Source organism: Macadamia integrifolia, chromosome 12, assembly GCF_013358625.1.
Source record: "Macadamia integrifolia cultivar HAES 741 chromosome 12, SCU_Mint_v3, whole genome shotgun sequence".
NCBI lineage: Eukaryota > Viridiplantae > Streptophyta > Magnoliopsida > Proteales > Proteaceae > Macadamia > Macadamia integrifolia.
Window position 1 is genome coordinate 27,807,477 of NC_056568.1, and position 25,464 is coordinate 27,832,940.

Genomic DNA, 25,464 nt, shown 5'->3' on the forward strand with positions numbered 1-25,464 from the left:
AGTTATGGGGAAAGCGTGGGAGGGTGTGTGTATTCATTCGGGGCTACTTCCGATGCGAGAGGCGGTCCACAGGCATCGGACCCAGTTCAGCAGCACAGATGGCCATCGGATTTAGGTCCAGGTGCTTTCGGTGGCATATTTCAGTGGTCCAGATAGTTTACTATCTTGACTGATTGTTGTCCATCCATTGGTCTTGCACAGGTAGTTACCCTAGGCTATGCTCATAGTCTTTCGATAATTTTGGTGCATGCTGGGATTCTGATGTGGGGTGTCTGGTCTTACTGTCTGGGATCGAAAGTTCGTAATCCCCTCCAATTGGATTGGCAAGCAATACATAAGCATGTGGGGTTATCTCTCCCCCTTCTGCAATTGGCATCCGCGAGCCAAAACCCGGTGGTGCTTTCTACCTCCGGTCCGAGACCTATCATAATAGTTCAAATTAGATTGGGTTAGGGCACGAGTGTAACAGACTATGTTGAGAAAAATGAATAACATCATAGACAAGCCACATTGCTCAATAAGACTTGAACATGTGTGGTGTATGAATTAAGAATTGGTGTTAGATGATATTCAATTAAATGTCATAAAACTTATAATGAGACATGAGATATATATGCATTAATGTTGGATATTGTAGTTGTTTTAAACATTAGATGCAGGTTTCATGTAATAATTCCTTAATTTATATGAGAATACTACTGTTTTTTTGGTCCAGTTTGTTTGAAATCTACACATTTGAAACCCGTACCATCCATTTTTTGTTTTTTTCCATTCTCGATTTTTTACTGTTTATTTGACCGTATCGTTCAAAAAATTTTACTGTTTAAAACCCGTACCATTTATTCCTACTTTTTTTCCGTTCCCCTTTTTTCTAACTATGGTTGTGACAAGGTGTGGGCCATATGCATTGCATATTGGCTAATGAGTTTAATATATTGATTGCTTCTTATGGTATGGACCATATTCTGTTATATGGGCCATAGTACCTAAGTACCTATTTTAAATGGAATATGATTTAATATTAAAAGTTCTCATGTGTGCATGTAGATGAGATTAGATGGACACATAATTTGTACATGAGATGTTCATGTGTCATATGATAAAATAAGTTTTTACTAAATGTTAGTAATTTTTTTATGTGAATTTTACAATTGTCATTTTTCCACATTATTGGAATAAAATTGAAAGGATCAAATACGTAATATGTGTGGTGTTAATGACATTGTTAGTGGTTATGGGATTTATAAACGAACCATGAGATGGCATTGTTAGGATGGCACTATGTTATGTAATTATTTAATCCTCTCTCCCTTTATCCCCTTTAATGGTTGTATCCCCTTGGACAACCCAATTGGTGGGTTGGTCTTCCGATTTTAGTTTCTATTATCGGTTTTGATTTTTATTTGCTTTCTATTTTTCTTTCTTTTCATTCTTTAGGTAGTTGAACTCTATAAATAGAGGAGCTCTCCTCTCTCTGAGAACACAAAGCTCCCTCTCCCCTCTCTTTCTTCTTTCACTTCATTAGTGTAGCTTTGAATAATTTATGTTTACAAGTTATAATTTTACTTTAAGTTAATAGGAAGATTTAGCAATTTTCATTTTTTTGTAATCTCCATACAAGTTATTGGAAGCAAGGAAGATTTGACGATTGTTTTACAATCTGGATTTTTTTCTTCTCAAGCCTCTGTGTTTCTCCATTCATGAAAGTGATTTATTTCTTTTATTTAATTTTCATTGCTATGTCTTTTATTTGTAGTTAATTTAGTATGGTCAACTCTCTTGTTATTTGCACTCTGCTTAATTTGAAAGTGTGTTAATTAAGCACTCTGTCTCCCTGAGTGCGACCTGTAGCTACAGCTGACACTGTGTGCCTTGCAGTTAGTATAATTAGTATGACTTACATTTGAGCCCAACAGAAATAAACATTGAAGCACCAGAATTGCTGGAATCTGTGAACAAGTGGGAGCTTGATCGGATTCGGTTTGTAGAGTTGCATCACAACTTGCTTCGGCAGGTACCTCAACATTGGGATGTTAACGTCTATGTGTTTCGATTCGAAACGGTCGATATTTGCCCAACCTGGAGGAATTTCGGGATGTATGCTCTCTCCGTCCAAAGGAATGTTGATTCAACCATCTTTGAAGAAGGTTTATTCAAAAGAAATTCAAAGATTCTTTGGATGGGGGAAGGAGAAAATGAAACAGTTTTTCAGATTTGGGAAGATCAACATTTTGAAGTGGCCAGGATCTTCACCAAGTACTTGCCATTGGGAGGAATCCACCAGCAGAGGTCACTGATGCCTATCTGTTTTGCATGTTGGCTAGCTACGTTCTTCAAACTTCCGGACGTAAGGCACCACCCATCCTTATAGAGGTGGTAGGCCAATTGAAAAAAGGACGAGATATCATCCCCATAGTTCTCATAGAAAAACTCAAGGGATTCGTTGACATGCTTGATCACAAGTTTGGGACCGATCATTATCGAGGGAGTCCCACCATCTTCCAAGTTTGGTTACTTGAAAGGTTGAAACTGGTTGAGCCTCTGAAAGAATGTCAACTCAAGGTTTCCCACTATCAGGATAAGAGGGAAGTTCTGGAATTCAAGCTCATCGACAATTGGGGAGAGTAGCTACAAGGAAGAAATTCTCAAGACTTCATATGGGAATACTCGTGATGACCCCAAGACGGTTTTCTAATGAAGACCCCTGGATACAACTATGTCAAGTTGATGGGTCTGACTCACACATCTTTTACCTGCCAACTTACATCAGCTGATAGTACAAACTAGAGCTAGAAGGCCCTGAGGAGTTGGTGAATTTCCATCCACCCAAGAATTGTCCCCCTAAGTTGTAGCCCATCTTTCTAATCTTTGGCCTTGAGATTAAGCGAGTCATTTCCCACTTTGATGTAACTCACTGAATTATTTAATGAAGTGATATTCGGGCTTTAGAATTTCTTTGGTCATTCTAAGTGAAATCTTGATATGTGGAATTAGGCAAGTTCCGTAATTCAAACCCTTAAAATCCAAAAAAAAAAAAAAAAAAAAAAAAAAAAAAAAAAAAAAAAAAAAGAAGAAGAGAGATTTTGATCCCTAAAACCAAGTTTTCAATTCAAAAATAAAAGTGCCAAGATTGGCAGTACAATGTAAGAAAGAAAAGTAACAAGAAAAAGGGGGGGGGGGGGGTGGAAGAGATATATGTGTTTGTGATTGTGCAGGAATAACAGGAGCAGGGAAAGAAAGATCCTAAGAATCAGCCTCATTGCGATATGGGCCAAAGTCATCCTTCGGAATCATCACATCGCCTGCAACCATGGCATCATACCACACCTGCAGATCCAGCAATTGCTTCTTGAGATCAGTAATCCATTCCCCCTGGGAAATATAAAGAAGCAGTCAAGGTGAGAGGCATCAGTAAAAAGAGCCAAGCAAAAGGAGGAAATGGTACCATAGAATGTGTCCACTCTATCTCCATAAATAGCTTTGAGCATAAGCCCTGAATATGCCTCTAGGGATACCTGAGGAAAAGTACATCAATTAAAAAAAAAAAAACCTCCTCTCCAGCACTCTCGAAACAGTGGGGTTGGCCCATCAGGAAAGGACCAACCTGGAAACCCCAGAAATGGCAAGGTGGCCATGTTGTGAGAAGGTCTACCCATGGCAAATGACGACTCAGTGGTAGAAGAAGCAATAATATCCGGCTGTGACGAAGAGGGAAGCAGAACCATGTCATGAGTCCTCCACTACAAGGATATCTAAAAGAGTGAGAAAAAAAAAAAGAGAGATTCAAGGAAAGTAAGAAAGTAATAGGGAAGGGTACATACCATGGGGCCCTCTGGGGTCAAGGGAACGCTAACTGTCTCCATATCAAGGAAGGCATCATAGTCTCCTGACAAGTCCAAGAAATTGTCATCCCATACCCCCTCAGCTGGATGCTCGGCCTCGCCCTCAAGAACATCCTCCGAATAGTGCATGTTAGCAGGAGGAAGACAAGGAACGATGTGTCGGCCCGCACCTAAGCACTGAGCAGTGAACCATTCCCCGAGGTACCAAGCCCTACCATCGGGACCTTAGAACAATACCCTTATACGAGTCAAGGCCGTGGCTCACTCTAGCTACGCCACATCAAGAAACTCAATCAACTGAAAGGGCCGCTAGTCAACCTACACAGGTAAGAAGATAAGTACGGTACCAAATAAATGGGAAAACTCAGAAGCAAGTAAGACTTACCATCACTATCTTATTCAAGAGAGAATGAGTAGAACACCCCCCTTGGGAGGACGGATCACCCCTTTAAAATGCAACTATCCCCACATCTCCTGGATGCCGAGAAGAAGAGCTCGTCGGCATTGCGTAGCTTCGGGCACATGAATGCCAAGTGCTCATAAATCCAAGGCTGTTTTAGGGAACCAAGACAATAGATCAATAAAGATGCACGATCAAAAAAAGGAAAAGAGGTACAGGGACAGAAGAATACCTGGATGATATATCCCATGACATGCCACGATCCCCATAAGCAAGGTGATCCAAGACCTGCAACAGATATGCATACGCCGCTCCACCCTAGTCATAATACCCGATCTCCTCGATGTTCTCAAGCAACCACGCCATACGGATGTCTATCACAGCCCGAAAGTTGCTGAACAGACATTGTCCAATGGCATAAAGGAGAAAGGAGTGGAACATCTGGAGAGTCTCGATGGGATCCAAGGGTCCATGAGAGGCACCCCACCGGTGTGTTGGTGTATGATGTCTTGTATTCCGTCGCAGTTTGATCCAGGGAGTACTGGTGCAGCACCTAGACAGCCAGGACGGCGGTCCCGCTAGCCGGTTAGTGGGTCATGGGGGTTGCAAGGGGGGCAGGAGGCCCCCCTGCACAGCAGGGGGTGTAGGGGGGCGCAGCCCCCGCTCGAATTTTTTATTTGAGGGCAATTGTAGTTTAATCCGGATTAGGTTGGAAATTGTAATTTGATCCGGATTAGGGTTTTTTCGCTATATATATTTGTAGTGAGGGTTTCTTTCTCTATAATGCAAGCAATACTGAGAGGTGTGAGGACGAGCGCTGTAACCCTATTCTCCATTGATAGTGAAGCAGGATCTCATCTCACCGGGGACGTAGGCAACCTTGCCGAACCTCGTAAAATCTGTGTGCATTGTTTGTTTTGTTTTTTTCATTATCTTCTGCATCGTTTTAGGGTTGCGTTTCTACAAATTGGTATCAGAGCTCTAGGTTTCCGTTTTCTAGGGTTTACTATCACGATGGCAGGGAAGGGATCGAATGTCAAGTATGACATCGAGAGGTTTAATGGGAAGAACAATTTCACCCTCTGGCGTCAAAGGATGAAGGATCTTCTGATACAGCAAGGTTTGGCGAAAACGTTGTTGGGGAAGTCGAAGAAACCTGAAAAAATTACTGACGAAGATTGGGAAGAGATGGAGGAAAAGGCGGTAAGTGCTATTCGATTAAATCTTTCTGATGATGCCCTACAATATGTTGTGGGTATCGATTCTGCACCGCAGTTATGGGCGAAACTTGAAAGCATCTACATGACGAAGTCCTTAACGAACAAGTTGTTCGTGAAGAAGCAATTATACTCTCTACAGATGGAGGAAGGTACGGATCTATTAGAGCATCTTAACATGTTCAATCAGATCGTAAGTAAACTTGCAAACCTGGAGGTTAAGATCGAGGATGAAGACAAGGCGTTACTGTTGCTGTCGTCGCTCCCAGAATCATATGATCACCTAGTAACGACTCTCTTGTACGGGAAGGAGACCCTTGAGATGGATGAAGTCGCAGCTGCCCTCATGTCCAATGATACAAGGAAGAAGGCCAGTAGTACGAAATCTCAAGGAGAAGGTTTTTTCGGAGGTGACAAGGAGCAGGAAAGAGGGAGATCAAATCAGAAGGGATCTGGGAAGAGTCGATCGAAATCAAAAGGGGCAAAGACAAAGGTCTCTTGTTACTATTGCAAGAAGGAAGGTCATCTGAAGAGAGAGTGCTTGAAGAGGAAGGCGGACTTAAAGAAGAAAGGTGTAGATAAGGCATCTGAGGAAGCTAGCGTGGCTGACAGTTCAGATGGAGAAGATGGAGATGTACTCTCTATATCATCAGGTAAGAATCAACCTTCTGATTCTTGGATTTTAGATTCTGGATGTTCATATCACATGTGTCCACATAAGGATTGGTTTGATACATATCAACCATATAATGGTGGGTCTGTCCTAATGGGGAATGATGCTGTATGTAAGACCATTGGGATAGGCACTATCAAAATCAAGATGTTTGATGGGATAGTAAGAACTTTAGCAGATGTGAGACATGTACCAGAATTAAGGAAAAACTTAATATCTTTGGGGGCACTTGACTCAAATGGCTGCAAGTACATAGCAGAAGGTGGAGTTCTCAAAGTTATTAAGGGTGTAATGGTTGTCATGAAGGGACAGCTAGCAGGAAACCTATATAGACTCATAGGGAGCACAGTTATAGGTGGAGCATATGTGACTACAGATGCAGCATTTGATACAGATGATACCTATCTGTGGCATATGCGGTTAGGGCATATGGGAGAAAGAGGATTGATGGAGCTTCATAAAAGAAAAATGTTGAAGGGAGTAAAAACTTGTAAATTGAACTTCTGCAAGTATTGTGTGTTCGGAAAACAGTGCAAGGTTAGCTTCAAAACTGCAAAACATAAGAGTAAAGGGGTGCTTGATTATGTACACAGCGATGTATGGGGTCCTTCAACAACAAAATCTAAAGGTGGGGCAGAATACTTCGTGACCTTTGTTGATGATTACTCAAGGAAAGTCTGGATCTACTTCATGAAGCATAAAAGTGAGGTGTTCACTAAATTTAAGGAATGGAAGGCTGAGGTAGAAAGGAAGACAGGAAAGAAAATTAAATACTTGAGAACAGACAATGGAGGAGAGTACACATACAAGCCGTTTCTAGAATTGTGCAAAGCTGAAGGGATTACACGTCACTTCACAGTTCCAAAGACACCACAACAAAATGGTGTAGCTGAAAGGATGAACAGAACACTTCTAGAAAGAGCTCGGAGTATGAGGCTGAATGCAGGGTTGAGCAAGAAATTTTGGGCAGAAGCAGTGAATATGGCATGTTTCCTCATCAATAGGTCTCCATCAAAGGCGATTGATTGTCAAATTCCTGAAGAGGTATGGACAGGAAAACCAGTAGATTATTCTATTCTAAAAATATTTGGTTGTCCAGCCTATGTGCATGTTAAGAGTGAGCAGCGTTCCAAGTTAGACTCAAAGTCTAAGAAATGTATCTTTCTTGGTTTTAAGAAAGGTGTAAAGGGATTCAAGTTGTGGGATCCAAGTTCACAGAAAGTTGTGGTTAGCAGAAATGTTGTGTTTGATGAGTCTCATATAATGAAGTCAAATTACAATTCACAAGCAGCTGATGAAAATAAAGAAGGTTTTACTGTGCAGGTGGAGTTAGGTGAGTTAGAAACAACAAGAGAGAATGAGTCATCAAGTGACTTACCAGGACAACAGGAAGCAGTAGAAGTTCCCTATACTGTGGTAAAGGGTAAAGGGAAGCGTACTCACAAAGCACCTATGAGATACGGGTTTGAGGACATGGTTGCCTATGCCCTCACTGTAGGTACAGGTGATCCATCTTCCTACCATGATGCTATGAGTGATGCACAACATGATAAATGGATGATAGCTATGATGGAGGAAATGGAATCTCTACAGAAGAACAAGACTTGGGAGATTGTGGAAAAACCCAAGGGAAGAAAAATCATTGGGTGTAAATGGGTCTTTCGTAAGAAAGAGGCAGCATCTGAGAAGGAGCGTGAAAGGTATAAGGCCAGACTTGTAGCTAAGGGCTATGCACAGAAGGAGGGGATAGACTACAATGAAATATTTTCTCCGGTGGTGAAACACACTTCGATCAGGGTACTACTTGCTTTGGTGGCCATGTATGATTTAGAGCTTGAACAACTTGATGTGAAAACTGCATTTCTTCATGGTGACTTGGAGGAACAGATTTACATGGAGTAGCCTGAAGGTTTCAAGGTGCAGGGAAAGGAAGACCATGTTTGTCTGCTTAAGAGGTCGCTTTATGGCCTTAAGCAATCTCCTAGGCAGTGGTACAAACGCTTTGATTCTCATATGATGAAGATTGGCTACACAAGGAGTGAGTATGATAGTTGTGTTTATTATAAAGTGTCAAGTGATAATTCCATTATTTTGTTGATGCTTTATGTTGATGACATGCTCATTGCTGCAAAGAACAAACATGATATAGTTTCTTTGAAGTCTTTGTTGAGTGCTGAATTTGAGATGAAGGATCTTGGTGCCGCTAAGAAGATCCTTGGCATGGAAATCCTTAGAGATAGAAATGCAGGTAAACTTTGGGTAACTCAGAAGAGGTATATTGAAAAGGTGCTAGAGCGTTTCAATATGGAAAAGGCCAAGCCGGTTAGCACTCCGTTAGCTGGCCACTTCAAGTTATCTGAAAGGGAATGCCCTACAACACATGAGGAGGTGGAGCAGATGTCTCAAGTCCCTTATGCTAGCGCAGTTGGGAGTCTCATGTATGCTATGGTTTGTAGCAGACCGGATTTGTCTCATGCAGTCAGTGTTGTTAGCAGATACATGAGTAATCCAGGGAAGGAGCATTGGAATGCAATTAAGTGGATCTTCAGATACTTGAGCAAGACTAAAGATATAGGTGTTATGTTCAGTGGCAAGGGAAGTTCTACAGAATTGGCAGGTTATGTTGATTTTGACTATGCCGGTGATTTAGATAAGAGGAGGTCTACGACAGGGTATGTGTTTACATTGGCTGGTGGACCTATATCATGGAGGGCGATGCTCCAGTCTACAATTGCATTGTCCACTACAGAGGCAGAGTACATGGCAGCAGTTGAGGCTGCCAAGGAAGGAGTCTGGTTGGCTGGACTAGTTCGTGAGTTGGGGTTGGAGCAAGGAGGTGCAGTGTTACATTGTGACAGTCAGAGTGCCATACATCTTGCAAAGAATCAAGTGTTTCATGCAAGGACAAAGCATATTGATGTGAGATTTCACAAGATCAGGGAGCTTGTGTCAGAAGGCAGTATCCACTTGAGAAAAATTCATACAGATCTCAATCCTGCAGATATGTTTACAAAGCCAGTTACTACAGAGAAGTTCGAGTCCTGTCTGGACTTGATTAATATTACTCATTGTTGAAGATGAGGGACGCACCAAACAGGTGCGGGTTTGTGCCTCTAATGAGGTACAATGATGAAGACGTCTACAAGTTATCTTTACAAGAGGCTCGACAGAATTCAAGCCAAGGTGGAGATTGTTGGTGTATGATGTCTTGTATTCCGTCGCAGTTTGATCCAGGGAGTACTGGTGCAGCACCTAGACAGCCAGGACGGCGGTCCCGCTAGCCGGTTAGTGGGTCATGGGGGTTGCAAGGGGGGCAGGAGGCCCCCCTGCACAGCAGGGGGTGTAGGGGGGCGCAGCCCCCCGCTCGAATTTTTTATTTGAGGGCAATTGTAGTTTAATCCGGATTAGGTTGGAAATTGTAATTTGATCCGGATTAGGGTTTTTTCCGCTATATATTTGTAGCGAGGGTTTCTTTCTCTATAATGCAAGCAATACGGAGAGGTGTGATGAAGAGCGTTGTAACCCTATTCTCCATTGATAGTGAAACAGGATCTCATCTCACCGTGGACGTAGGCAACCTTGCCGAACCTCGTAAAATCTGTGTGCATTGTTTGTTTTGTTTTTCCATTATCTTCTGCATCGTTTTGGGGTTGCGTTTCTACACAGTGATCATAGATGTCCGCCAGAGCGATCATCTTCTGGGTGGTCCTGATACCCGTCAACTCAGAGAAATTGTTTGACTCCAGATTCTCAAGCATAGTAATGAGTCTATCATCAAAAGGGACTCTGGTCAAGGCATAAAGCATAAGGGGTGATGGTGACCTCACCAACAGGGAAACGGAAGGAATGCATGTTTGGCCACCACCATTCGATAATCACCTTCATCAGCTTTGTATCTATCTTCCTGGTCTCCAGATCGACCAAGCAGCGTAGGCAGCAGTTGATGATCTGATGCTCATTCCTAGGGTAAGAACCTGTCACCATTCCCGAACCCTGTTCAGAAAGCCGTATCTCCCTAAGTTTGGGACAACACCTTTAGGGGGCACCTAAAAATAACAAAGAAAATTAAAAGAATGAAAAAGTCAAATAATAGCATAAGGTTGAGAATGACTTACCCACATGTCCCACATAGAGTTGCATATGTGTCATTGTGTGCCTTGAAGCGTATGCCCTATGTCCCAAAAGGTGGGCCCCTCTGCCCCCCTCGGCTATCAGATCGCGACTGGACATCCCCCCTCAGGATGCGACCCCTGTGGGTCCTCTTCCTCCCTCTCTCAGCCATGACTCAAACTAAAAAAAGACCTAGAAAAACTCAGGAAATCTTCACTAAAAACAATAGTTGAAATAAGTCAATGGGCAAGGGGACCACTCCTTTTACAGGAGGGCCCATTTCTCCCAGCCCCGCAAAGCTTGCGGCCCTGAGAGAAAAGAATATTCCATCCACAATGGGAAACCTAGCAATCGTCCCATATGATCCTCGAGTGATTGATATCGTGACCTCGCACAATCTTTGACTTGTCTGTCGTGGAGGGAACGATCTCCTACTCAAAAAAAAATTTCAAAATTCAACATTCAAAAATCAAAAAATTCTAAATTTTGGAAAAACACAATTTGGCGGCCCCATGAGGCCTAAATCCACTATATCGGCCCATGCAGCCCAAATCCACTAAATACGGTCCAAGGAGGCCTAAGATCAAGCCAATTCAAATCGGTCTCAGGCGACCAAAATCAAGAGATAACCCAGTCCTACGGTCCCAAGAGACCTAGACCGAACCCTTAGACTAGCAGTCCCAGTTGACCTAGACTTGAGAAATCAAATTTCATGTTTATTAACATCTTTTGTAGGATTGAAAGGGCTCAAATTTCTTTCCCATAAATCAATGGTTTAGGTAAGATCCTAAATACGGCCCCAGGAAGCCCAGATCAAGCCAATTCAAATCAGTTCCAGGTGACCAAAATCAAGAGATACCCAGTCCTATGGTCCCAGGAGACCTAGACCATCTACCCTTAGACTAGCAGTCCTAGGTGACCTAGACTAAGGAAATCAAAGTCTATGATTACTAACATCTTTGTAGGATTGAAAGGGCTCAAATTTCTTTCCCACAAATCGATGGTTTAGGTAAGATCCTAAATACAGCCCCAGGAGGCCCAAGATCAAGCCAATTCAAATCGGTCCCAGGTGACCAAACTCAAGATTCCTGGTCCTTTGGTCCCAGGAGACCTAGACCAGACCCCTAGACTAGCAGTCCCAGGTAACCTAGGCTAGAGAAATCAAAATCCATGTTTACTAACATCTTTTGCAAGATTGAGAGGGCTCAAATTTCTTTCCTTCGATCGATGGACCAAGTAAGATTCTAAATTTTTAGTAGTTAAAATATATTTCCTATTGCATTTGCACCTCTGCCACTCTTGAGCAAAGTGATAGTAGTACATGCTATGGGTGACAAAATGTGGTCGTTCTTTTCTTTTCCCTTCGACTGCTCAGCCAAATAAGGGCATTCTGTAGACACCCAATTTCGTCACCCTCTCCTGGTTATGATGACTTATGGATCATGGACGCAGTCATTTGCATTCAATCAACAAAGATGACAATTTACTAAGTTGGTCTAACCCCAGAATACCCCTTTCACACCCAAAAAACCTGAAAATCCTAGGAACTGGAGAAAAGAAGGGTCTAATTATGACATATCATATAGGAAGGAATAGAGTCAAAAGTGACCGTATACATGGATAGTGCTTGAGAAAATGATTCCAACAATATATGGAATGCCAAAAACAGACCATCAGATCTCCTGTAATGACCCTCGGAATATAGAACCTAAAATAGCAGTCAGATCAAAATATTCTTCCACGGCCCCACAAACAACTGGTGGCCCCATAAACAACTAGCGGCCCCACGAATTTCTCAATAAGAACTCTGAATTTCATCCCTTGGGATACGAAATTCTATAAATAGGCTCCTATTTACCATCCCAAGACACACTTGGTTGGTATATCTACCCCCCTCCCTTGGGTGAGCTAATCCCTTCTTGCCTTTTGCCTTTGTTAGCCCCTTCTAGTCTTTTCCTAGTTGGTCACTCGAGTCCTTTCCCTTAGTTAGCCTTTGCAAGCCTTAGTCCTTCCTTAGCCCTCCCTAGCCGAAGCTCTGCCGAAGTGCCGCTCAAGCCTTTACCCTTTACTTCCCTAACTGAAGCTCTGTCGAAGTACCGCTCAAGCCTTAGCTCTTTAATAGCCTTCCTTGGCTGAAGCTCTGTTGTAGTGCCGCCAAAGTCTTAGTCATTTATCACATTTTCCTAGTAGAATTTCCACCAAAGTCTTAGCTTGAGAATCATACTTTCCTGGTCGAACCTTTGTCCAAATGTCCAAAGGACTGCCACAGTCTGTATCTCTAAAGAAAGGAAGTTGGAGGCCAAAGCCACCTCCCCCTGAGCTGGGAGAACTCATAGGAAGATTCATATTTATTTCAGTTAGGGGCCACCCCTCTTGACCCAAAACAGGGGTTAAGCTTAGGTATAAACATCCGCCCAAATTAGCATAATGCAGACCTTTATTTACATTGTGGTAGTGTATATATGTAATAATTTAGTCATACATGTGGTATAGGAATTAATGTAGAAAATGTTCGTTCTTAAGCATCTAGTAGGAAGACTGGTTGAACTGCGTAGATTGGGTGCCGAACATATTCCCAATTCTGCAACCTGACACTTCCCCCATTCTTTGGACCAGACTAACTTCTGGGTCCTTTTCTTAGGAAATAGGCCCACTCCTAGGTCCTAAGCCCTTAATCCTAGGTGGCGACTCCAAACTCTCTTTTACATGATCCCAATCCCCCACTAGTGGACCATCATCAACACCCACCTTGAGAGGATATACTGAGATAAAGAGACAAGTCTAGCTGCATAGTCAACACCGAGTGAAAGAAGCGAGCACCGTGACCATTACCGAGATAGGGCAAGAAGGGGTAGATCGCAGTTTGAGAGGAACTCTAATAAACAAAATGGTTTTAGGGCTTGAAGCCCTCCACATCCAAACCTTCTGAATCCCCCCTAAAGCCCTGCAAAATAGGCCCCCCACGTAGCTTTGAGCAAGGGATGAGGTGGTGCGGGGCCCACAGAGGCACGTGGGAGAGAGAGAGAGAGAGGAGAGGCCAAAACCGGCCACTACCCTCACACATGCCTCAAGTGCCAGGTTATAGTAGTACATTGAGGGCAGTTAAGCTGCATACCAAGCCAATGAGGTGTATACACTGACTACAATGTACCTAATTTGGCTTGTGTACAGTGAGCTAAATTGGAAGGAAGTAGGCTACCCTATGGTGGATCCACTTCTACAGCAAAAAAGAGAGGGAAGTTTGGCAAATCCTCTAGTCAGGAAGAGGTGTAAAATGGTCAGAAAAGAAGTGGGACCAGTTCGACATTAAGTGGACTCACAAGCCTCAGAGATCAGACAACCGGTGGTGCAGAAATGGGCAAACCGGCAGGTTACCCAGCTGCCAATCGGCCTGCCTGTTAGGTTGATAAAATGTAGGAAAAGTTCATTTTTCCTGTGTGGTCCCCACATCCCTACACTCCTAAGCCTCGCACCTACCCACTATGAAGAGGTCCTAATGCTGACCAAATCCAACCTAATAGGTCAATATTTGGTGGGGTCCATCAATGAGAACTCAACTTAAATCAGTTTATGTTTCAAAAATTAATTTTAAGAAGTAATTTTGGGCTTGGGACCAGCCAAATGGGCCCTGAGGATCCTTAAAGCCAAATCTTTAAAAAACTTATTGTTGTTTATTACATTCTTGCTGCACAATTCGGTGAGCAGTAGAGAAGAAGAAGAAAAGAGAAGGAAGAATGGGGCTGCCTACATCTAGGTAAGGTTTCTGCCTATTAATTTGATCATTTTAGTTCAGTTAGTAGCAGTAGGTAGTTAGGGTTAGGGATTTCATCAAATTACGGACTGCAATTGAAACTCTATGAATGGAATTCATAACCCTGTGAGTGAATTCCCAATTTCAGGAAGGGTTATGGGACCTAATTTGCAAAGTCCATCCCTGTAACCCTAAAAACAAAGGGCTTTTAGTATTCATTTGAAATTCATGCAATTAGGGACTGAATTGAGGTGGTATATAGTTAAAATTCTGCAGAAAGAGTATAGCAGAATTTTATTAATTTTCAGGTTAGGGAAATTGGAAGTAATGGTCTAAATTCTTCCCTAAAATCTATTGCTAAGCTTACTTGGGGTTGGAATTTAGGTATTGTTATTGTATTCCTTTTCATTTGACCTGAAATGAATAGTGAATCATAGGGAAAATTGATGCAGCCATTAATTCTACCCAATTCATGTTCAATTCTGAAATATGTTTAGGAATTGGGTAGTATATGTTGTTATGTAATTTTATTGCTGTAAAAGATCACTTAGGGACTGTATAATGACCCTAGGGAGAAGGAGAGACCTTCCCCATGTTGCCATAGTCAATACCCATCGGCCATGAGCAGCCCACGTGAGGGAAACCGGAAAAACAGCCCATGTAATTGCAGAAAAAATTCTGCAGAAATGACCCGCCGGTTAGGTGTTTTTGAGGCTAATCAGTTCCTATTTTGGCTGAACCATTCCCTACCCCTTGGGGTTATGTCCCTTACCTTTTTACATGAATTTGACCCTATGGGTAGGAGTATCTTGGGGACATTTCCAAGGCTTTAACTGGGGAAGCATATGGACTATTTAAGGTGTATAGGTTCAGCATAGGGAACTATACTGAATTATTATAAATAAATAAATAAATAAATATATATATATATATATATATAAGACTAACGAATTACTGTTTTACAACTAAACTAAAAGCCTCTCAAGCGAATGTATTGGAAGGTATTAAATTTAAAAAGTTCAATAAGAAAGAAAGAAAGAACATAGCTATACTTCACCCCAACCCCCTAATGGTCATTTGATATAATAGGCCTGAGAATAATGACTTCTAATAAATGATGCCCAAAGTCGACAATTGTTCAGATCAATTTTCAAGACTTAAGGCATTTTCTCAGTTTTGAGCTTGTGTATCTTGAAAAAAATTGAATAAATAAATGTCTAAGAGACTACGTATGGTGTGGGAAATATAACTGTCACTTTTATTGAAATTTTACTTCAGGAACTTGATTTATCTTTTCCCCCAGAAAAAGAAAAAGAAAAAGGTGAGGCATTCCCCACCCCCCCCCCCCCCAAAAAAAAAAAAAAGTGTTGAGGCTACAAAAATCTCACAAATGCAAGTCAATCTAAAATTAAATAAAATGTGCACATTATTATCCTCAATAAACAATAAGATACAACGCTGAATTGTTTCAGAATAGGAACTCCTCTGGAAGCTCTTGGTACTTACCAGAAATAAAGCTCTGGTATTTTGATTGGAGATCCCCAGCTGTGAAATTTTAAAATGAATTCAGTAAACAAGAGTTTTACATGTTGGCCAGGAGAAAGGGAAAGGGTAAAGAGAATGATGATTGAAGAGAGCTACCTTTAGATTCAAAAGGGGATATATTCTTAGACAGTGTGGATTCTGCCAGCTTAATCAGCTCCATGCCTACAGAAACATAAAGGGTTTCCTTAGTTGCTTCAAAATAGGTCTCCAGCAATAAATGGAACAAACTATCGTCCGGGTGGAAAGCCAACTTCAGGCTTTGTTTGTACTTCAGAGAAGTACTGGGTACTCCAGCATCGTTTGAAAGCACCCATGGTAGAATTTAAAAAAATAAAAATGTAAATATAGCAGCTCATGAAGAACCGTTATATCCTGTGCCCACAAATCACTAGCCCAAGAGAAATTTTTTCTTTTAGACGGTTCATAGACCAATAATATAAACTGAGAAAAACTCCCAAGCACCCAATATTCTGGACGACCAATAAAACATATATCATTGTTTTGGTTGACAAGAACAATCATGAGGACTTACGGGTAGAAATATCTTTCACAAAATGACCCAACAAAGTTCTCCCTTATATGGTCAACCCCAATCTACAAGCATTTCCATCAAAGGTGACAGGGAAGTTGCACAAGGCAATTCAATCCATAGGTGTGCCACATCAAGTGAAATTTCAAATTCCTCACCAATATGCCCCTCTGGCTTACCTGTCACTTTCTTTTCTCCTTCACTGAGGTTAATTAGGAAAGACGGAAGCTGGATCTCAGTCATCTGCAACAATAATAAATAAGACACAAGAAGTATTATCACAATAAGCAAGATTATTAAACCCTGAAAAATATCAAATGCTAACGTAGACATGTGCACAAACAAGTAGGTTCCTTAATTCTTTTTTCCTTTTTTCTTTTTTCCAAAGGGGGGTGTTGTCCAGACCTTTGATAGGAAGGCCTTTGCAAGTTCCAGAGGATCAATAGCTGAGGGACACTTGCCATAAACAGGTACAAACTTCCCACTCTGATAGCCAGCAAGGAAGTGATAAGCTGCCTGACCAGAGGAGAGCTTCGACAAAGAAGGAATGGTGCCAGAGCTGCATCAAGAATTAGATGCAGTAATTCTTATGTTTGGAAAAATAGAAGAATAATATAACTTATGTTTGCTAGGATGCAGTAAGAAATGGAATCTTAGATGCTTGGTGGAATAAAACAAGGGTTTTGATTGAAAGGAACAGATGTTAATACCAAATATTAAATGTAGCAGTACCGTATCCAAAACTTAACTGAGCCTTTGACCATTAAATGGGGTTTGGCAACACAGGTTTTGTTCTTCCGTTCAACCCTATTTTATAGTAGCATACCCAATCAATGGTAAAAATCACATTAATCAGACACAGATGCTTTGACAATGCTAGCTTTGTGTGTCGCTAATTAAGAAATTGCAGCAACATTTGGCTCCTCAAGTCGATGACGATCCCACACTAAAACTCCACTATATGAAGACTGTTGGACCGGAATCATCTCCAAAATTTTGATTTTTTACCTTTTCATGTCCCCTAATTACAGAAGATGGCTGAAAGAAATCATAATTAAAGAAAAAAGAAGCTATAACTGGGATTTTGGCAACAGTATTATTTTCTACAACACCTGTAATATAGCTCTTGTAGGAAAGAATGTTACTTCTATATGGAAGTAAGATGCATCTAGTATCCTATTGATAATCCAGGATTCATCGCCTGCTTCATGATATGGGTGGAAGGGGACAGACCAGCCTAACCATACTTCATATTGAGCTTGGTCCAGAAACCTAGTAGTGCAACTGGTTCGGATGGACACACCAATTCCAAAAGAAGAAACATGCAGAAATCATCTTGGCACACTGCTATATACTTTCTACCAAAGAAGAAACCATAAAAATCCATCCTTCCCTCCCTTTCTTGTTATCTATATGTTTCCCTAGTCAATTATCCTAATCAGATCTACCCTAACTGTAGAGGATAGTCCACTGACTTTACACCACATAAAGGCTAAACTTCCTGCTAGGGCTTCAGCTTGCAGAATCTTTTAACTGCCAACACAGCCAAAGTGCTGAGTGGGGAACTCTTTGGGATCCTTTACTGTGATATCAGGATCCTTTACAGTGAAATCTTGAGTTTGAAAACCTCGTTTGGGTGGCTTTAAGGGCCCATCCAAGTATTAAACAACTCAAATATAAGAGTAATGACAATTCTGTAAACATACTGAAGTTACAAAAGAAGGTGGCAATGTGATGATAAAACAGTGTATGAAAGGACTATGGATGTTATGTATGGTTCAAAATTTTGACCATATCGCAAGTGCCCGATACGATATACCAGGGTACTCTTAAAAGTCCCTAATTTCGACCCACTTCGAAAAATTTCGGCAAACTCATGTGTTTGGTCTAACCAGTAACCACCCCTTATAAAAGGGCTTGTTTCATGGGAAACAAGCTCATTTTGCAAAAATCGACTTCTCTCCCTCCTAATTTGACTGTAAGGGTGGGAAACAAAGGAAATCAGCCAAGCAATTGAAATTTCTCCATCAATCTTTTATTCTACACTTGAATCTTACACATGCAAAGTTCATATACCTAAGGAAGGGTTCTTGGAGCAAAAAAATAAAACTCCATTTCCCCCAAATATCTTTTTTTTTTTTTTTTTTTTTTTTCAATCATGTATTTCCCATTTTTAGTTAGTAACTTATATATGTAGTAGTAGTACAGCTTCAGTCAACGTACACTAGCAAACTTAGGTTAACACCACAAGTATCACTTTAGGTTTTTTTTTTTTTTTCATGAAACTAATTCTTTGAATATGTTATAAATGTCAAAAATAGGGCATACAAAAAAAATTAAAAATTTGGTGTCAAAATCAAGTTCTCCACCATTGTAGGAAAAACTCCCAAGTTTCCATGAAATTTCAAAATTTTGGTTGACCAAGGTCGAAACCCGAAATTTTGAACCTTGGATATAAGATAAATAGCAATAGAAGAGTAATTAGGTGTTAAAGATGGAGGGCAAATTAGGTATAGAAATAATGTTACATCGTGCCCTAACCAGGTCAAGTTTGAACTTTTGTAATAGGTCTCACACATGATGTCATCAGCACTAACAACTTCTGGATTGTGGCAATTTACTGTCGTGAAGGAAGGGATGACCCGACCTGTCAATGCAGGACTTGCCTGAAGAACTGGAGGGGATTCAAACCTTCTAAAACCTAAGCAGTAAATGACCTAACACCTCCCCACTTGAATCTCGTCACTTGTTGTAAATTATCGAAAGACCTTGCACACATCCCTATGCAAACCCCCAATTATTGGTAATAGTTGGACAAAAGGCTGTCAAACACAGCACTAGGATGCCCACTGGAAACAGCACCTCAATCCGGTGACCTCAATCTAGTGGTGCTTGCTGTACTAAAATAGCTCAAATGCCCAAGGGTCCCACTATGCACGTCGTGGCCAACTCCGACCAACCTCCCAAACTACATTACACCTTCCCCCATGACTTGCATAACCTGTGACACTAAGTTGGTGGTCCCGCGTGATCCAACCAACAGCTTAACCCGTTTTGGTTCCAAACAAGCGCGTAGGCAAACAAGCCCTACGGAAACTCTCTATATAAGGGAGAAATGAGCACATTTTCCCATTTCTCACTTGTACACAATGTAGTAGAGGAAGAGAAAAGAGGAAAAAGAGAGGAGGAAGAAGAAGAAGACGAAGGAGAAGCAAGGGGAAGCTCCCGGCTACGCGTGTGGTTGCTGGTTGACGCCGAAGGTAGGTGCTACCTTACCAAATCCCTTTTTTCCTTCCATTTTGATGTTTGGTTCATTGAAAAACCATGGATTCGCCGGGTTGGAGGGGTACGCCTTGACCTCAGTTCCTCCCGATGGTCGGGTTGGTGTGCATTGCACTCCCCTGCTTGTTTCCTGAGCTCAAACCAAGCTACCCGAGCCAGGAGACATTTTGACCAAATGGGGAGGTTAGGGTTTTAACCATTTTTTCACCGTATTTCCCAATCTGCTCAGTGGAAACGTAAATAGTTCGGCTTAAGTGGAAGATCCACTACAATCTCTACGGAACAAATCCCGACAATCGGACTTGAGCCAACAAACCCCCACGAGGTTGCTGCATTTCTAGGTTGGCCACCAAAAGGACAAGGTCAATCCGGTGACCCAAGTCTGGTGAACCCTGAGACCTTAAGTGGCCTTTGTCTAGGCCACCAAATTCACACAGTGTCAATCCCCAGTGACCTCAACCCTGAATCAGGTGACCTGAATCCGGTGACACTTCTCACTATCAATTTTGACTATTCTGATACTTTGGGGGGAAACCCATAGATGTTATCGACAGGTGTTAAATGCCCGTTTACCCATGTACCTAGGACAGAGACAACCACAAATCGATGAGGCCTACGAGGTTTGAATCGGGTATCCAACATGGGAAATTTCACACATCCAATAGATAGACGAGGTGAGTGGTAGTTTGACTTTATTTTGGAGTGTTTTGCCATTATAGAACTGCGTGCATGCCATAACAATCATGTATAGCTAATTCAACTGCTTGTATGATATATGTAAATTGTATAACATGTTTAATTTCTATTGAACTGTAAATGTGTTTTGGAACTGTGTGACAAGATCCAACGTGGTTGAGGTGGTTTAGGTACCACGATCGTCGTGTGGATAATTGCATCATGCATTGGGTGCGCATTAGAGTTTTTTATGGTTATAAACGCACGATGTGACCAATGGTAATTCTGGTTTCGTATTCCATACTATCTGTATCTTTATGAAAGGCATGTAGCATAGTGGCTAGGTCTGATCCCATATGCTACGATCCCTTGCCAAAAGGGGTAAGGCGTTGGATAACCCAACCACGGTATGTTCAATAAACCCTTCCGGGATGCCACTTCCGCAATACGATGTGATTGTTTCCGGGGGCAGAAACTAGTCTGGCATGGCCGATGTTAATTCCAGTACCATGATTGCCAGGAGGGGTTATCAAGGGATTTGTTGGGTGACTGATGGTCGCATTCCGAGACCGACAGGCTTCTATTCACGACTAGGGTTTTATCGCTAGGTGACCTATGTGCGATTTTCGGGACCAGGGATACAACCTAATGTGTCGTAATAGCATGAACCTGACTTAGTTGTATGTTAAGTGGTTTAAAGTAAAATAAATTACATCATCCTCGCATCATGGACTATGTGCATATGCTTACATGAACCCCATCCCTCACTGAGCTTGTAGCTCACACCACATCTGTGTTGATTTTTACATGATAAAGCAGGTACCGTAGTGCCACTGGACAGTGACACTCCTTCCTTTATAGCTAAGTATGGTGGACTGGTGGACACCAGAACCCGAGGAGCATGATCTCGATTGTGTTTGTGATACTTGTGTATGCCATACCTTGAGCCGAGAGCGAGACTACCGTCTTCTCTGATACCGTATTTTTGGATGTTATATTTTGTGGATATTTATATGTCTGTTTTTGGTAATTGTGCAAACGAATAACTCTTGTTATGTAATATAATTAACATTAGTTGTTCCCCTAACTTGATTTATATGATTCCGCTTATATTATACTCTGATTCCACTAGGATGAATTTAGTTGGTTCCGTAATGTTGTGATTGTGAGGGTTAAGGTACTACTATCAGAAACCCTGGTAGAGATACAAGACAGGAAAGCATCTTATTTACCTATAGAAGGGCTTCCTTTGCCCTAAATCTCGGACTCAATGGACAGCTCATTAGAAGAGTTAGATGGAGTCACTTGCTGAACTTGGTTCCAAAGTAACAGGCTACAATAAATGATGTAGATTCCCATCATGGGCTACAATACCACGGGAGGAAGATGCAGCCATAGAACCAGCCTTTGGGCTGAGTTCGACCCACCTCTGTCCGGCATAGGAAACCCTTTAATTTCCTTACTTTTAGTAGTTGTTTACACTTTTAGAAAGTCCTTAGTAGCCACTATTTTGTTTATTAAATTAGAAGATAGAAGGAGTTTCTAGTTTGCATTAGCTTCTAATTTGAGTTAAGTCTCTATTCTGTAATTTCAGACCTCTATATAAAGAGAGCCTGTTGTAGACATAAATCAATTTTGAATTAATGAAGTTTGCTGCAGCTATTGCTTGCTCTCCCTCTCCTGAGAAAGGAAGGCAAACAGCTGAGATAGCTGTGGGTGAGATGCCTAGGCTGAGATAGCAAATCCCACCCACATCTATCTTGTATACTATCTTCTTTTCTTTTCTTCTTCTAGTTTCCATCATTGTTTACTGTGCGAGGAGTGTTTGTGAGGTAAAACTAAACTTATCTGAAGACCAGCCAAGGATTGAAGCCTGTTGAAGACCAGCTCAACCCTCAAGGCCGACTGCAGCTTGTTAGGTTTTTGAGTCCAATCGGCTGGGGCCTTTTCTCCTATTCTGTCCAGCAACTTCGAAGGCCCTTTGGAGGGTTCAAAGGTGACTTCAAGGGAGGCACTCGACCAGGGTTTCAGCCCCTGCTATCCAGCTAAATTTCAACCACAAGTCTTTCTCCCTGTTCTGACTGAAACCCAGTTCTGCCTGGGAATTGTTATCTGCTGTTGGGTTTTTGTTGCTGGGTTATTTTCTGCTGCTGCATGTAGTTTTCTGGTCATTTCTGGTTCCTTTGGGACAGGTTTGGTCATCCTATTTTCTGGTTTGGTCATCCTATTTTCTGGTTTCTGTTTTCTTTTCTGGTCCTATTTTCTGGTTTTCTTAAGACTAATTTGAGGGTTCAGATTTGAAGTAGAAATATTGGGAGTTTGTTTATCTAGTTTGAACCTACTTCTACATTAATAAAGAAGAGACAGGGAGAATAGGAAGAGGATCACGCAGGGGAAGGGATGCGAAGAAGAGAGATGGTACCTGCCATGAGAAGAGAGATGGGGAAAGAGGAACAGCAGTCTACCAGCAGGCTGAACACAACACTCACCAGCATATGCAACTGAACTCAATATTTTTCAACTCTATCTTACAAGCATACCCATATATAAAGTTGTAAAACTAAGACTGCAAAACTCCAAAACCAAATAGAGTTTGAACTCTTCCTACAAAGCCTATTCAAATTAATATAAAAGATTACAAGATATATCCAAATAAATAAACTGTTACCAGCCCTTGGTTCCCTCTGGGCTTGGGTTTCCAAACCCGGTTGTGTTGGTCCAACCACTTGAGTGCCACCGCATCACCAAGGCACGGCTGGAGCTACTCAGAGAAGATGCCGTAAGACTCATAACACATGTATGCTTGATCATCCTCTGAGTGGACTATAATTAATTTTAATAACAACAAAAAAAATAACATGGCTTGACCAAGATCCTTCATTTGTAATTGTCTATACTCTAGGATCAGAATACTAGGCCTCCTCTCGGATAGGGAAAGGAAGCAAAAATAAATCAAGAAAATTTCAACTGCCTTATTTACTGTCACAATTCAAACCATCAAAACAGAGATCTAGTCAATTCACACAGGCTGGCCAAACATTTTATTAGAACGAATGAGTTACAAGAAGGGAAAATCTACGTTAAAATAGTGAATAAAAACTGGACTGGAGCGCTGGAGTCCTTTTCTTAAAATCTCTCCTAGCTATAATAAGAGTTATGGTTAATAAATCACTGCCTACCAACTCTGAACAGAATCAGCAGGGTGAATCAAACAAGAGCAACCAATCAATGAGCCACAGACAAAGCCAATATACAATAGCCCAATCACATCCATCAACAACCATTTTTCCAGAAGTGAACATAATATGTCGAACACCGAACAGCCCCACACCCCAATTTTACTCTATTAACTCCTCAAAAGGAAACAATTTGATCACACATTTTTAGGATCGTGTCCACCAAGCAACCTTTTGACTGACTCATCCAAGAGAGAGATGAAGATCGGTCGGTCCTCAAGCATATACACAGGTTTAACAGAACTAATGGATGGACCACCAATAAGTGCTGGTGCAAAGGTTACCGGTCTGTGTATCTAATGTTTTATCAAATCAATTATAGTATTAAGTAGTAACTTTTACATGGTTTCATGTTTACTTATCAACAGATGCAAGTGGTAGCCTTTACAATGTTTCATGTTTACCTATCAACAGATGCAAGTACCACAGCAGCTGGCAACTTGAATAGATTGGGGGACCCAGAGTCTCTGGTTTGAAAGAATGGTGCAACACCCTGAGAGGACAGAATTACACCTGCATCTGCAGAAACTAGCAGATCCGAGCAGCTCTGAAGAGTATCCTCTGGAGCAAAAAGAAGAATCACAGACTCACCAGACACCAATAGCCTGAAACATACTATGACAGGAAGTAAATTACCAGTTTCACCATTATAATTCACATCAAGAATTAAAACAAATATGTAGTTCTTTACCTAGCAGATAAAGGCAGGCCTCCTCTTGCAGATATAACAGGTCCAGCCAAGGCAGCTAGTGCATCTTTGGTTCCCTTGATATCAGAAAAGGCTTTACCACAAAGAATGAGTGATGAGCGCTCAATATCAGCAGCTATAAAACCACCATTTGCTTGTGACCCAAGACCAATAATATCGGCAGTACTTGGACTGGATTGACAGTAAAAATAAATAATAACTATCTTGAGATATGTCACCATCAGATTGTTGATATAAAAAAAAGTTTGCAAAATCTGGTGGCCAAAATTCCATATAAATTGATGAAAGGAAAGTTCAAAGTGAAATGAGAAGAAAGCAGCTAAAATTAGCAAAATAAGAATCAAAACTCAGAACTTGTACTTCTTTGAAAGATGTGATTGGAAAATATTTTGTGAAAGAATTTCAAGCATCACTGAGAGTTACCACATACAGTGTGTTCTAAAGCACAAAAGGGAACGAAAAATCATGTGATTCAAATTGCAGAAATCATTTGAAACTAAAGCACACCAAGAACGAACCAATCGTTACCTTAATGATGTAGCCACATAAACAGTCAGAGGGCAGGAATCGTGAGAAATTGCACGACTAGGAGTCCCAAATAGGACATTGGAAAGTGATAATACAGCAGATGGACTGTCACTTATAACACGGACTTTTGCATCATATTTTAACGAAGAACCAACAGCTCCATCTTGAACAAAGACATTTGGTATGGACGAAATGTGAGTTGTAACCTAAAAAAAGATGTTAAACCTACATCAAGAATCAGAAAATCACAAGACACCACAGCAATGTGCATATACAGTAATTTCTCTCAACAATAAAGTCAAAGATCCAGCACATAAGAGCTACCAAGGATCTCGATTACACCAGGTTTGGATCAGACAAATCAACCATTGAAAAAATATGAATGGACTAGTCATTTTAACAAGACAAGTATAGGATGGATCATAATTGAACCAAAGAAACAAACAAAAAACTGACATCATGAGCTTCCACCCATCCAATTAAGGAACAGAAACTAAGATAAAATAGGGAAAAGGTTCTGAAAGCAAGCGGTGTGGGATGTGATCTCCGCACCCCCACCTCATTGACCATTTGATTCCCCTCTCTGCATCAATAATGTTCAATCCATATGGTGTTGCAACCCAGTAATTGTAGAAACGCAATACTAAAACGATGCATAAGATAATAGAAAAACAAGAACAAGCAATGCACACAGATTTACGAGGTTCGACAAGATTGCCTACGTTCCCAGTGAGATGAGATCCTGCTTCACTATGAATGGAGAATAAGGCTACAACGTTCGTCCCTCACACCTCTCAGTATTGCTTGCATTACAGAGAAAAACCCTCGCTACCATAGTTTTTAAGGCGCTGCTAAGGAGTCGCCTTACCAGCGCCTTGGCACTGATGTTGTCTAGAGATGATAAGGCAGTGCTCCACCTTACGTGAAGTGGTGCCTTATGGGTTTTTTTTTTTTTTAAACACATTTT

General features: G+C 41.3%; 1 protein-coding gene and 1 long non-coding RNA gene across 3 annotated transcripts in view; both read right to left on the reverse strand.

Moving 5' to 3' along the window:
- Window positions 1-3,096: 3,096 nt before the first annotated feature.
- LOC122057103 lies at window positions 3,097-4,818 on the reverse strand. Of its 2 annotated transcripts, XR_006133456.1 has the most exons (6): window positions 4,475-4,818; window positions 4,228-4,393; window positions 3,822-4,160; window positions 3,605-3,740; window positions 3,446-3,515; window positions 3,097-3,327 (listed from the first exon to the last, which is right to left on the reverse strand). It is a non-coding gene; the product is annotated as an uncharacterized LOC122057103 (long non-coding RNA). The 2 variants fall into 2 exon arrangements; XR_006133455.1 differs by having other exon boundaries at window positions 4,228-4,818.
- Window positions 4,819-15,225: 10,407 nt separating this feature from the next.
- LOC122057911 overlaps window positions 15,226-25,464 on the reverse strand; it is a 39,107-nt gene continuing 28,868 nt past the window's right edge. The window contains exons 5-11 of the mRNA XM_042620282.1: window positions 24,498-24,703; window positions 23,952-24,140; window positions 23,665-23,865; window positions 16,473-16,626; window positions 16,247-16,310; window positions 15,635-15,700; window positions 15,226-15,538 (exon numbers count right to left, since the gene is read on the reverse strand). Of these exons, the coding sequence (XP_042476216.1) occupies window positions 15,462-15,538; window positions 15,635-15,700; window positions 16,247-16,310; window positions 16,473-16,626; window positions 23,665-23,865; window positions 23,952-24,140; window positions 24,498-24,703 (957 nt within the window). The 3' untranslated portion in view covers window positions 15,226-15,461. The remainder of the gene's footprint in view (window positions 15,539-15,634; window positions 15,701-16,246; window positions 16,311-16,472; window positions 16,627-23,664; window positions 23,866-23,951; window positions 24,141-24,497; window positions 24,704-25,464) is intronic.